Source organism: Megalops cyprinoides, chromosome 14 (assembly GCF_013368585.1).
Source record: "Megalops cyprinoides isolate fMegCyp1 chromosome 14, fMegCyp1.pri, whole genome shotgun sequence".
Lineage (NCBI taxonomy): Eukaryota > Metazoa > Chordata > Actinopteri > Elopiformes > Megalopidae > Megalops > Megalops cyprinoides.
The window spans coordinates 11,641,959-11,654,807 of NC_050596.1; the positions used below are offsets into that span (position 1 = coordinate 11,641,959).

Consider the following 12,849-nt stretch of genomic DNA (forward strand, 5'->3'; position numbering starts at 1 on the left):
GCAAAGAGGGGCAGTAACAGGGTGGGGCAGTAGCAGAGAGGGGCAGTAGCAGGGTGGGGCAGTAACAGAGAGGGGCAGTAGCAGGGTGGGGCAGTAACAGAGAGGGGCAGTAACAGAGAGGGGCAGTAACAGGGTGGGGCAGTAACAGAGAGGGGCAGTAGCAGGGTGGGGCAGTAACAGAGAGGGACAGTAGCAGAGAGGGGCAGTAACAGAGTGTGGTATTAGCAGGGTGGGGCAGTAATAGCCTGCTGTAATAGAAACCTGTAGGGCATGCTTTGTGGGTGCCCGCTATGTGCTGCTTCTCTCCCTCTCTGTGTTGCTGCTGACCACACTGTGACCGCCCCATGCTGTGGTTAGAGGTGTCTAAACCCTGGTGAACCACACTGGCCTCTGGTACGCCGCAGACTCCGGGAGGTGTAGAGTGTCACTCTCCCAGACTGCCCTCAGAGCGCAACCACAACTAAAGTCATAACTTTACTCTTCTCTGCTCTCTTCACTGTCCCTCTCTCCACTCCTCGCCTCTACACATCTTTTCTTCACTCTCCTGTTGTCTTCTTCATTCTTACCTGCTGTTGCACAAACTAAATAAACGTTCAGAAACACTCTCACTTAGGCACACGCATGCACGTACACACACACACATACACACACACACACACAACTCTTCCCTTTGTGCCCTTATTGTGTTCCCTGGCTCTGATTTCATCCTGACAGGTGGTAATTGATTCCGCTGTAGGTTTCGCTGGTGGTAAGTGGATGGGATCGAGTTTCACTGATAACAAATCACTCTTTTCTCGCTGCTGACCTTCCCCTCCGCCCGCATCCCCCGTCCATCCTGCCCCTCTCCTCTTCTCCTTTCTCCCCCTCTCTCCCTTTCCCTCTCGTCATTGCTCCAGCTTCATCCCTGCCCTCATTCTCTCCATCTCTCACTGTTCCTCTCTGTCTCCCCACTTCTCACTGTTCTCCTCTCAATTTCTCACTGTTCTTCTGTCCATCTCTCACTGTTCCTCTTTCGCTGTTCATCTCTCTCTCCATCTCAGACCACTTCTCTCCATTACTTCTCTCTTCATTACTGTGTGACCATCTGGACAAAAGTGACATTTTGTTCCTTTAACAAACATGTCATTGAAATCATTTCAAGCACTCTATATCTAAAGACAGCTCTGAATCCTTCTTCTGAAATAGCACTGATTGGTTTGATGTGTTTTATCATTAGCATAAAAACAATAATTGTTCTGCAAGTGTGGCTGTCAATATTGCTCAAGGTCATTTTTATGGTTTTTGTGGTGGCACGATAAGCTCCACACATTTATACTTGAGTGGTTCGCATATTTTTTGTCATTATGGTTCTCAGTGTGATTCTGACCTTTATCCTTCACCTGTCATTGACAAATGTCCTGGAACTACACTGCCAATATGTCTGCAATGCTTCTAAACAAGGAAAATAAAGGTGATATTCAACACTATTTACTATGCAAACTGGGAAATATGCAGAATTCTTGTGGAATCATGGAAGTGACTAATCAATACATAAGGGAGCCTGAGTCTGGCCGCTCACAGGAGATACAAGAGTAAGCTCTAAGAGAGACAATACTGCCCCCTTCTGGTGGTTGTTGTGTAATATCAGACACAGGGAATTCATGTGTGTCTTTGCTGTTCGTATTCATGATAGGAAGATAGCTACCATTTCAGCACTGCAGTAACATTCACACAGCTTTTCCCTTGCCTCAGAGTGGCTCCAGCCACGACCTAGCCAGCACCTAGCATGGATCTGGCTTTCATGCCACCTTGGAGGTGCTTTTTAGTGCTGACTCAGTGCAGCCGGGATCAATGATGTGGTGTGTCACAAACCACAGTATGCATTATGTGACAATACAAAATGATAGAAAAGATGAGAACCTTATGGTTGGAGACAATAGGAATGCCAGTGATTCCACAGCCACTGTGACCTTGAGCAAAGTAATCTACCTAAATGGCCTCAGGAAAACAAGTAAGTCACCCTAGATGGAGATAATTCCCGAGTAAATATATCATAATAGTGCATAATGATACCTTAACCCCATCTTCTCTTTCATGGTTTCCTAGCAACCCCTTTAGATCGCAAGGTCTAACTACAAACAAGAGTGTGATCGGTGTGTGTGTCTGTGTGTGTGTGTCTGTGTCTGTTCGCACGTGTGTGTGTCGCTTAGTTTGGTCCAGGGATGTTAGCCTTCTTTTTAGATGTTAATCTCCGACAAACAAATAAATCTAAGAGCTAAACTTACATTGCATTGGTGTCTAGGTTCAGTATAACTGTAGTCTAACAGAATAAGGGGAATGGTGTTGCTTTTAATCACTACTGTTAGGACATTAATCCTGCTGCACACAGACATCTGTGATGAGAAAACAAAGGTACCAACCTCTGACAGCATGCTTGATAACCTTAACTAATGAGCTGTAACGGATTCAAATAAAGGACAGCTGGTGAAATCAAATATAACAAAGAAGGATTTTATTTTTCTACAGTACTGTCAGTGTTCAATGCAAAAATGGCCAAAACCTGCCCTTGAGAATAGAGAATTCCAAGGTTACAACATCTGACACCATGGATCAGGAAGATACTGTTTATGAAATAAACAAATAAATAAATCACTTCCCAAATGATTTCCCTTCCATCTCCTGATTCCTCTCCACCACTGTGCTTTGCAGTTAACCCCTGTCTCATTCAAGCTCTGTCCTATATTGTCTATAGGGAGGAGGAAACTGGTTAAAAACCAATGAACCCAGAGTCAGTGTACCATACAATGTCATCTTTCAGATGAGATGAACTTGATAATATTAAACCTAATGTAATGGCTACATTCCCAACCTGACTTTCAATCTGGCAGTCAATCACCTCAGAGTTTAACTGTTTAAATACATCCTCTTCACCCTGCCTGGTTACCAGTCTAATATAAAATAGCCGCTAGAAGTCAAAGAATTTCTAAAAAAAAAAAAACAAATATTGAATGAGGGGAACCTCCTTCACACTGCAAAGTGCTGTGAGATCCCTGGAAGAAAGGCGCTATGAAAATACAGGTTCAATATAGTTTTAAAGAAACAAAATAAACATATTAGAAGTGTCACTTTGTGTGATACAAGGCCCATCATTTACCTTCTAGAAACCCCCTCTTGTCTGCTGTGAGGCCCAATGTAACAATGGCTCAAAGGTAGCCAAACTTTGAATATTCAGCTACCTTTCAGACACACTCCAAACATCTGATCCTTCGAAGCACAAAAGAAATTTATGGCTTCAACCCATTTAAAGGTACAGAAACAAGTCCAATCCAAGACTAAGGTTTAAAGCATGTTTGTTTATGAACTCTGTTCTGCAGTGTATTACATATTGTATACAAAAATTCCATATAGAAATGTTGTATATAGCATACAGCACGTATCTTTCATACTGAACCAACACCAACAGTCATTCGTTTAACTCATCAGAACATTACAAAAAACAGTGGTCTCACAGGACAATACAAGATGTAGGACTGTATGAATTTCTACAGAAAGTGAAAAACACAAGACGTTGATCTGGATAATTAACAAAAGTCTCCCCTTGTGGCACCCACAAGATTTTTAAAGATGGTGTTACTTTAATTGGTGGCATCATTACATTTGGTGCACGTGCACAGATATATCGAATATTAACCACACTGAAATATATCACAATATAGACCATGCATATAGACAGCGCTGAAACGCACATATTACTCAGCCAGTGAGTGCACACACACACACATACATACACAGACAACACTTCACCCTTCTTATGTAACTTCCCTTATGTGATCCTTTTGGCAACGTTCAGGTAAGCAAACTCGATCTCGTGGTCAGCAGGGCAGGTGTTGATGAATTCCTCTCTCTGGTATGCATTGTGCAGGTATCTCCACACTCCAATCATATCTGCCGGGATCTCAAAGTTTCTATACTTCCTGGCTACCACCTGAGACACAATCAGACATGAAACGTATAGATAAGCCAGTCTTACAACGAGGTCTGAAGGATTTTTCCATTGAAATATATTCTTTGTTTAAGCAATAACGCTGCTAAAATTTTACTGTGTGCACAATAGCCAAGGTCTACAGAAAGAGCTCTATCTCCACCCTGCAGCCAGACCCAGACCCTTACAAGCAGGGGGTAATGCAGTATTTTGATTTTGTTCAACACGGGCAGCAGGGGGCAGTTCAGTACCTTGATGATGTGCAGTTTGGGAAGCAGGTTGCAGTCGGCCAATGTGAGATCTGGCCCATCCAGGAAGCTGCGTGTGGACTCCTCGGGGTCGTCAGGACTGTCTGCGTCGATCTCGTATGACAGAGGGGACCTCAGGTACTCATCCAGCCGCTTCAGAGACTTCAGCAGAGCCTTCTCCAGGCCTAGACACACACACACACACACAAACCCATAAGCACACATACACATATACAAACAGATTTCAGTGGTGCATTGCCTGATCCAAGACCCACATCCACAAATCTCTTACTTTCACTTCTATTTCATTTTTATAAAGTGATCACTTTTCTGTGAATTATGTAGCTATACACTACTATACCCACATTGCCCAGTTTTCCTGTATGCCTGACCATACACAATAAAACCAGGCCAAAGGTAGTGGTTTAATATCTCCTGGCCTCTCACCATCATTTGCATCCTTACGAGGGTTCTTAATGTAGGCAGAAAACTTAGCAAACACGTCGATTCCAGCAGTGTTTGACTCTGGGTGCTTAACAGCCAGTCTGGGGTACCTGCACAGGCAAATTAGACATTACATTGATCATTTCTAACTCCAATTTCTTACTGTCTTGACCTGACCACCCTCTAACCCTATCCACTCTTTTCTTAGTAACTCTTGGCTATACCAAGCTATAAATCTACCAAGCTATAAATAAATGCTTAAAATATTGGCTAAAACACACACAAAGAATTAATTCCTGAGATTTCTGAAAACATTTGTGAGTGACGGTGTGCATGCAAAGCTCACAGATATGACTTAGGGGGATGTGACTGAGATGGATATGATCAAGGTTGTGTGACCCACACGGATACAAATGAAACAGGGTGACTCATATGAACACGAATGACACAGCATGACTCATGGATGTGATTGGCAGACACACAGACAGGAACTCCATCAGTACCGTGGGGGGACCAGCTTCTCCTCCAGGAACTCCTCGATCTTGTTGACGTCGACTTTCACCTCTCCGTTGAATGTGACGAATGGAGGATTTGTCCCGGGAGCCAGGTCCTGCAGTTCAGCTGGTTTCCTAGGACACAGAAACCCTCAAAGTGGTCTAGGTTGATTTAAGTTTTAGTTTTGCAGGGGGGGGCTGTACTCGGCGACAGAGTGAAACATGACTCTCGGGCAGAGCTGCATTCTAAAAGCCATCCTGCTCTGCTTTCACATGTCAAATAATGAGCTAAGAGCTCTAGAGGGCATATCATGCACATGCACAGGCGAGCTGTCCTGAGAAAGCCCTGATCAGCAGCAGCGTCTCTTACCTCTTGAGGTCCACGGTGGTGACGTTGAAGACGACCCCTTTCAGCCACAGGATCATGAAGAGTCTCTGAGAGAAAGGACAATTCCCTATGCTCTCTCCGTCGCTGCCTGCCTGGAGTGTATACACACACACACACACACACACACACACGCACACACACACACGCACACATTTTGATTATAATTTATATTTTACTATATTAAATTCCTACATTAAACTGTGTCATCCTTTGCTTTCAGTTTGATTCAGTTCAGTCTCATTTTGGGAAGATACAAAGTCCCTTAGCTGCTGAGCTATGTTGAATCTTACCCCTAATATCAGGTTAGCAACAGTACATAATACACAAATATTTTAACAAGCCTCCATGTTTCCAATGTTTCCAATGCCTGCTACGATGTCTAAGTGTTTCCAGAAAGCTCCGTGCACCTGTGACGCACAGCTGTCTCATGCTGTCCCGAACAGAATCAGCCTAGGAGCACTGGCACACTGCCACTCCTGGGCCTCCCAGAAGCCTCTCCTCTTACTGTAGACTCCTCATGTTTGTTGATATTATTACTTCCATATTATGTTACGCCCTCTGCTGGTGCCCCCACATGCAGTAACAGGGGTGTTCTGCACCTGTTGTGCCAAAGGCTCTGTCATAACCCTACACAGCCCATTACAGGAGAGGGAGAGAGTGTTTGTGTGTGTGTGTGTGTGTGTGTGTGTACTGGGTTTGCGTGACAGTCTGGTTGAGAGGGCAGCGCTGGGTGGTTACGTGAAGCCATGTCACCCAGGGTTAAGCCGGTCTCTGTGCGCGCCTGTGAATGGCAGCCTGCTTACTTTCCTTTTAAGGAAAGGGCTCTGGTCATCGCGGGGGGAGGCTTATCCATGTCCTCAAGCACTAAACACAGCTGCTACCAACACAAGCCACAGGTTTCCTTATCCTTTTAGAAATACATACATATTATCCACAAAAATGGCAACTATTCCTTTCCATTTTTATATCTATGATATTCTGCGTTGTTCCCAGACTCCGCTGTAACTGTGGGGTTGGAGGTCCTCTGTGTATTTAGAAGTGCAGAGAGATCATGTACACACAGCTGCAGATTAATTATATGTTTTGGGCATCTTTAGGGGCATCGAAAAGGCACCAGTAGATTTCTAGGTTTAGGTTATTCATCTATTTTCAAATGAAAAGAGAGTAACAGATTGGTGCTACTTATAGACTAGATTTTACAGTAGAATATGTACTAAAAAAGAACAGGGGGTGAGCAGAAGGGCCGCAGACAGATACTAATGATTACCCCACCCCTTGCCCTCGATCCCACCCGCATCAGACCCAGGCCAGTAAGCGTCTTAATCAGATTACAGCTGAAGAAGCAATGCAGATGACCAACGGATTAACCCACTACCCCTCCTTCCCTCAGAGAGAGAAAGAGAGTAGGGCAGTGAGACACGCAGGGGAAGACAATGAGGGAGGAGGGAGAGAGGAACTGACAGTGGACAAATTTTTAGAAACTGGAGAAGGGAAAAATTATAATGTACTGTCAAACTGAAGAGAACAGAACAGTCCGAAGGTCTACACCCGTTACCTGGACGTCCAAGTTCAAATCCAATGTGGGTTGTATTGTGCCCTTAAACAAGGTACAATACTTGACACAGTTCAGTCAGATATATGCTATATGAACTGATATATTAATTGGTTAATATTACTTGATAATATGTCAAATGTAATCTATCCACGTCAAAGGCAAAGCTATTCTAACTGAATAAAAAACATCTTGTAAAAACAGTGGTGCCCCATTTTAACACCACAAGGCCCTGCATTGCCCAGGGATGAGTTCATAGAAAACTATCCTCCATCACCTAGTATTGAAGCTCCACATAGTGTATCTCCCATATCATATCACTGTTCCCATTGATACATAAAATTAAATACAATGGCATACCCGCAGATATACCTTTCCCTGGGCGGCAGTATAGCATAGTGGTAAGGAGCAGAGCTTGTAACCAAAAGGCTGCTGGTTCAATTCCCCGCTGGGGCACTGCCATTATACCCTTGGGCAAGGTCCTTAACTCTCAATTGTCTATTATCCAGCTGAATACATGAGTAACATGTAAATGCTGTAAGTCGCTCTGGATAAGAGCGTCTGCTAAATGACAATAATGCAATGTATTGTAATGTCTCTGTCTGAAAGAATAAGCTGGTATGGCTGCCCTGAGTTCACTTTCAGGACCCTCATAGCAGTTGAAGGGTAAGGGTGGCTACTGCAGGCCTGGGCTTTGGTGTGTAGGAGCAGAATGCTGTGCTGTGCTTCCCCCAGTGGGAGCAGCAGTCGTAAGGGAAAGGCAGCAGGGCCTCAGACAGCACAGCTGGATGCCAGCATGGTGTGTGAAACAGCCCTTGAGCACATGAGGGTATAAGAGAGAATTGTATGTGCTTTGCTTCAGTGGTCAGTTAATGAGAGCCGTGTGTGTCTGGTGAGGTGAGCTTAAGGATCAAGGGGCGATTGCAAAAAAAGGTTGTGGAAAAAAAAAAAACAGCTGCCTCACAGAGGTAATCAGTCAACTCACAGAGGCAACAACAGAGCGCCAATCATTTCACCAGGTAAATGCACACAACCGTGCTGTCCTCATGGAGCAAACTAAATGTAGCCAATCACCTTACAGAGTGAAATACACATAGCCAATCACATCACAGAGGTAATTGCACATAACCAATTTCACATAGGCGACTATTCAAAGCCAACTGTATCACACAAGTAAATCCGAATAGCCAATCATATCACCAAAGTAACATTTAAACCTGCATTGAAGCTTGGAACACTAACAAACTAATCTTCACATAGGGTACACTCCGCTCCAAAGCCGTGATCCAAGATCAGAAAACCTGATCTACCTGAAAAAACCTATTATCTACCTGAACTCCACACATCTGGTGTCTGATCACAGGCATTGGCATTTTCCCCCATTCACAATGCAGTGGGGTATTCTTCTCCAATCACAGTGCAGCATAGCATAGAGCATGCCCCACACTCCCTGTGATTGGAAGAGACTGTCACACTGCACTGTGGCACTGAGGCAGAATGCCATGTGCTGCTCTGTCATAGGAGGAGAATGCCACACTGCAGGCTGGTGCCAGTGGGTCAAGGCATGTAATCAGTTAAAGTGCTGAGATTTAGGCAGAGATCCCTTAATGAGATGAGAGGGAGTTCTCCATGAGGTCATGGCAGATGGGAAGCTCTTTTTCAAAAAAAAAAAAAAAAAAAAACATTCAGCCATCATGCTCTCTGTCACCACAACCACAGCCCTAGACACACCCACAGAAGATGTTTTTCTCTTTCTCTTCACGCACACCCCCTCTCTGTCTTTCACACATATGCACGCGCACACACACACACACACACACTCTTACACACCATGTACACGCACACACACACACACACACACACACACTACACAGCTCTCTCTCACACACACAGCTCTAGACACATGCAATGTCAATGACAGCTTCTTCACTGTTTTAGCAATGTAAGGTTAAGTTCTACCCAAACTGTGAGGACTGGAACGATGGCAGCCTTTCAGGTCACTGGTGCCAGTTAATATACAGACTTAGGAGCCCATCCAGACCCATTTGTTCTACACTGCAACAGAATATCTTCGTTTCTTGATTCAGGAGCTTTTATCAGCATCACGGCTTTTACAGTGTGGTCTTACAGGTACACTACAGTTGAACATAGGAGGGAAGCATTTGTAATTTTGTGTAAGGATGGTCCTCTCGAGTTGGGCTTAACCTGATAAACATTAAGATGAAATTTCACCAGTGTAGAACTACTTTTAAATGTTTTCTGTTACGAAAAGACCATAAAATTGGATGGCTGTTATGTGCCACTGAATTAATTAGGTTGTGAATTACTAGGGTTGTGAAAGAAGTCCAACAACATCAGAGTGACAGCATGTACAAGCTGGGGTCAGTTCTAGGACACCAAGGCTGACTGGTGGCACGTAATCCCGCAAGTCCTGGTTCTGTTCCATTAATAAAACCAAACAGCCATTTTAAACCAATGCATCGGTGCAGTTGCGTGAATATCCACAGTGGACTTTTATTTTTAGAAAAGTGGCCTCTTTATGTCTTATGTAAACTGCACAAGAAATTCTCCACTCCAGAATCTTCTGGCCAACTGACCCACATTACCCCACACACTTCTACAAATCCCAGACATTCCCCCTGGCTACTGTGGTGTGGTTAAACCACCCTGTGCACGTCAGTGTGTAACCCGAAAGAGCCCAGAGGAGGCTGTATGCCCTGAGGCTCCGTTGTTCCCCATGTTGTAAAACACATATTAATCCACCATGTCCCCAAAACCCAAATTTATGGACCTGAGTAAATATCTCAAGAACACAGGCATTCCTGATGAGGAGAAGAAAGGGAGTTCCAGATATCATGAACGACAAATTTCCAAACCACTGGGTCAAGAAGCTTCTGTCTCAGCGTCTTAGTTGTATAATTAGAATATGTAGAATCTTGGGAGAAAAGGCAAGCAGAATATAGTAAGAGAGTGAGGGACTTTATTTGACAGCTCTGAGGAAATTCACCTCATGCCAATGAAGTACCCTGAGTTTGAAAAATTGCTTGAAAATGAATCAAGACATCAAGTAAAAAAAGCCCAGAAGTAAAAAATGGTAATAAAGCAAAGATAGACAGAGGAAAGAGAAGAGAGAGGAGAGAGGGGGGGGGAGGAAAGTGCCTCATCAATAATAAAAGGATGGAAAGAAAGGGAAGAAGGGTAATGACACTTCATCTATTCTAGGCAAAAACTACCAACATTAAATGGAGATTTGATCATGTGCCTGATTCAAAGCAGTACAAGATATTGCAAGCAAACTGAGCCCACAATTAAGAACCACACTGAAGTCGATAAATAACCTCTCTGTTCTCCATTTCAGCAGGTTTACCTTGACGTAGAGGGAAATTTCATATTCCTGGGGGTCCGGGCTGCAGTCATCATCCCTCTTTGGACCTGGGCTGTGTGTCCTGACAGGCTTCCTGGGGACCTCTTCCACCACCTCGTCCTCCTGTTCAGAGTCCTTCCTCTCGGCGGACAGCCCCTCCTCCTCGTTCCGCAGGAGGCCGTTCTTCATTCCCGCGTGGCCCACGCCCGCCTCAGCGCCGTTCCCCACGCTCATCCTCTGACTCCTGTCGCTGTGGTCGACGGACTCGTGTGCCCTTGCTCTGCGTCTCTCTGGGTTTGCTCCCCAGCAGACCGGAGATTCTCTCACCCTCCCTCCTCAAGCTGTGCAGACTGACACTCCCTGGCCCTGGCTGTTCCTCCGTCTCTCCGCTCCCTCCCTCCTCTGCAGCGCGAGCCCTGATCCTCCCACCCTCGGTGGATCATCTTCAGTGACCTGCTCCGGCCGCTGCTCTCGCCCCCTCACGCCCTCCTCCCCCTCCCGCTGTGAGCCTGATCCTCCACCACCTGTGGCTGCGGCTCTTCCTTACCTTCACACCCTCCCTCAGCTGTTTCTGCGGCATTGTCATCATCAAGGACCTGTGCTGTTTTGGCTGTTGCACCTCCAGACGCACGCCCTCCCCTGTCTTTCTACCTTCACATACATTAGCCTGTCGCTGCTGTTCAATCTGTTCATGCCATCGCTCCTCTTTTTCACTCCGACCTCCCTCATGGTGGGCGTGACTGGTGCTGTTCCGCATCAGTGCACCCTCCCTACTCCTTGTCAACAGGTTGATCCTTCATAACCTGTGGCTCCCGCCCTTCTGTCATTTCCTCACCCCCCTCCCCTTTCTTGCCACCTCATATCTGACAGCCTCTCAGTCCTCCTACCTCATCATTTATGGACTGCAAGTGCTGCTGTTCTTCCTCCTGACATCCTCCCTCCTCTTTTTCTCCTGTATCATTTTCATTAGCCTATCAGTGCTGTTTCATTGCCTTGCACCCTCCCTCCTCTTTATCTCCAGAGTCATCCTGGATGTGTTGCCATTATCCATTGTTCTGGGCACTGTTTCAGCAACCAAAGCCTCTTGTGTGGGGTAGTCAGGGACACAACGAGCAAGAAAGCAAAGAGCTCTTCTCTCTTCTCCCTGCACTTTGCTCTCCAAATGTAGGCCTGGTCTCTTCTTTCTTATTAGACCCCCTGTTCTCTGATTTCTCTTCCTCTGCTGTCTTTTTTCTCCTGTCTCATCCCCCTCCCTCATCCTGACATCCTCATCGACTTCCCGACGGTGCTCATCTCCTCTCCTGTCTCTCTGGCTAGTGGAGTGCTGGATCACTGGTGCATTAATGGTCATTGGTGCGCAGGTGCGTGTGGTTCTGCTGTGTTAAACTGGCTGTATGACCATCCCCTTGAACCTTTTCCTAATAGTAACTATGGCTTTCCTCTCTGCCTCTCACTCTCACTCCTACTCACTCTTTTTTTGTGGGGATTGTGGTGAATTTTGGATTCTGATGATCTCCCCCTGACTCATATTCTTAAAAATGCTCCTTTGGGAGATCAGTTACTCAGAGTTGATCCCGATGAAGGGACAGGTGGCAGTCTGACTTCACCACATAACGAGCCATAACAGCTCTGTCATGCCCCCACACTCTATTCATAACCATGACTAAAGAGATTTAATCCTTCAGCTCAGAAAAGCATCAACATCTATCTTATTAAAACGGAGAGAAGACAAATATTATTGGTTAGGAGGTAATCGTGAAATGAATAATCGTAATACATAAATAGAATTTATACATACACATCGTAGAAAAGTCATTACGGAATTACACGGAATATTCGTATGGGAATTACATAATGTGCCTATTCTGAACCGTCTCATTCCTCCAAAGTTACATAAACGGCAAATAAATCGCATCGTTTCAGGCGCCCACTCATTTTTAACCCAAAAATTGCCTCTAAGTGTTACCGATTCTCCATTATTACAGATTATACGTATGTTCCATGTTCCATAAATCTTCATGTCGGATGAAACTTGAAAATCATGGATGCAAAATGTTTTCACTCCAAACAACTAGGCACACCTGAAAGAGCGAAGATGAACTGTATCCAAGTGCTAGCAGGGGCCGAAATGGCCAGAAGGGGGCACACTTCGACCATTCTAAGATGGGTACTCACGTTCTGGGTAAGTTAAACTAAACTCTTACTCATCCTAACTCCATCAAGACAACTATTTTGCAACGTGTAATCTGATAACGCATCTTATCTTGTAGGTAGCAAGGACATCACAAAGACCATCTCAATTACATCTGTCAAACCGATTGATCAATATTAAAAATGTACATAGTTATTACAACTATCATCGTAATCTCACCAAATAAACATCAGAGTGATGAAACTG

The 12,849-nt window shown here is 44.9% G+C and overlaps 1 protein-coding gene across 1 annotated transcript; it reads right to left on the reverse strand.

Annotated features, from left to right (window-relative positions):
* Positions 1-3,788: 3,788 nt before the first annotated feature.
* Positions 3,789-5,588, reverse strand: LOC118789090 (chloride intracellular channel protein 4-like). Its single transcript, XM_036545401.1, has 5 exons — positions 5,518-5,588; positions 5,157-5,282; positions 4,657-4,763; positions 4,213-4,394; positions 3,789-3,964 (listed from the first exon to the last, which is right to left on the reverse strand). Exons 1-5 carry the CDS (start codon positions 5,571-5,573, stop codon positions 3,803-3,805), a joined length of 633 nt encoding a protein of 210 aa, XP_036401294.1. The 5' UTR covers positions 5,574-5,588; the 3' UTR covers positions 3,789-3,802.
* Between the last annotated feature and the right edge of the window lie 7,261 nt (positions 5,589-12,849).

What these genes read in the sequence shown, in the direction of transcription:
- LOC118789090 (XM_036545401.1), bottom strand. Translation starts at nt 5,573, where the DNA reads ATGATCCTGTGGCTGAAAGGGGTCGTCTTCAACGTCACCACCGTGGAC. An exon ending in TCGTAAGGATGCAAATGATG is followed by an intron (nt 4,395 to 4,656) that starts GTGAGAGGCCAG and finishes GTGTGTGTCTAG; the next exon opens with GCCTGGAGAAGGCTCTGCTG. An exon ending in CCAAACTGCACATCATCAAG is followed by an intron (nt 3,965 to 4,212) that starts GTACTGAACTGC and finishes ATTGTGTCTCAG; the next exon opens with GTGGTAGCCAGGAAGTATAG.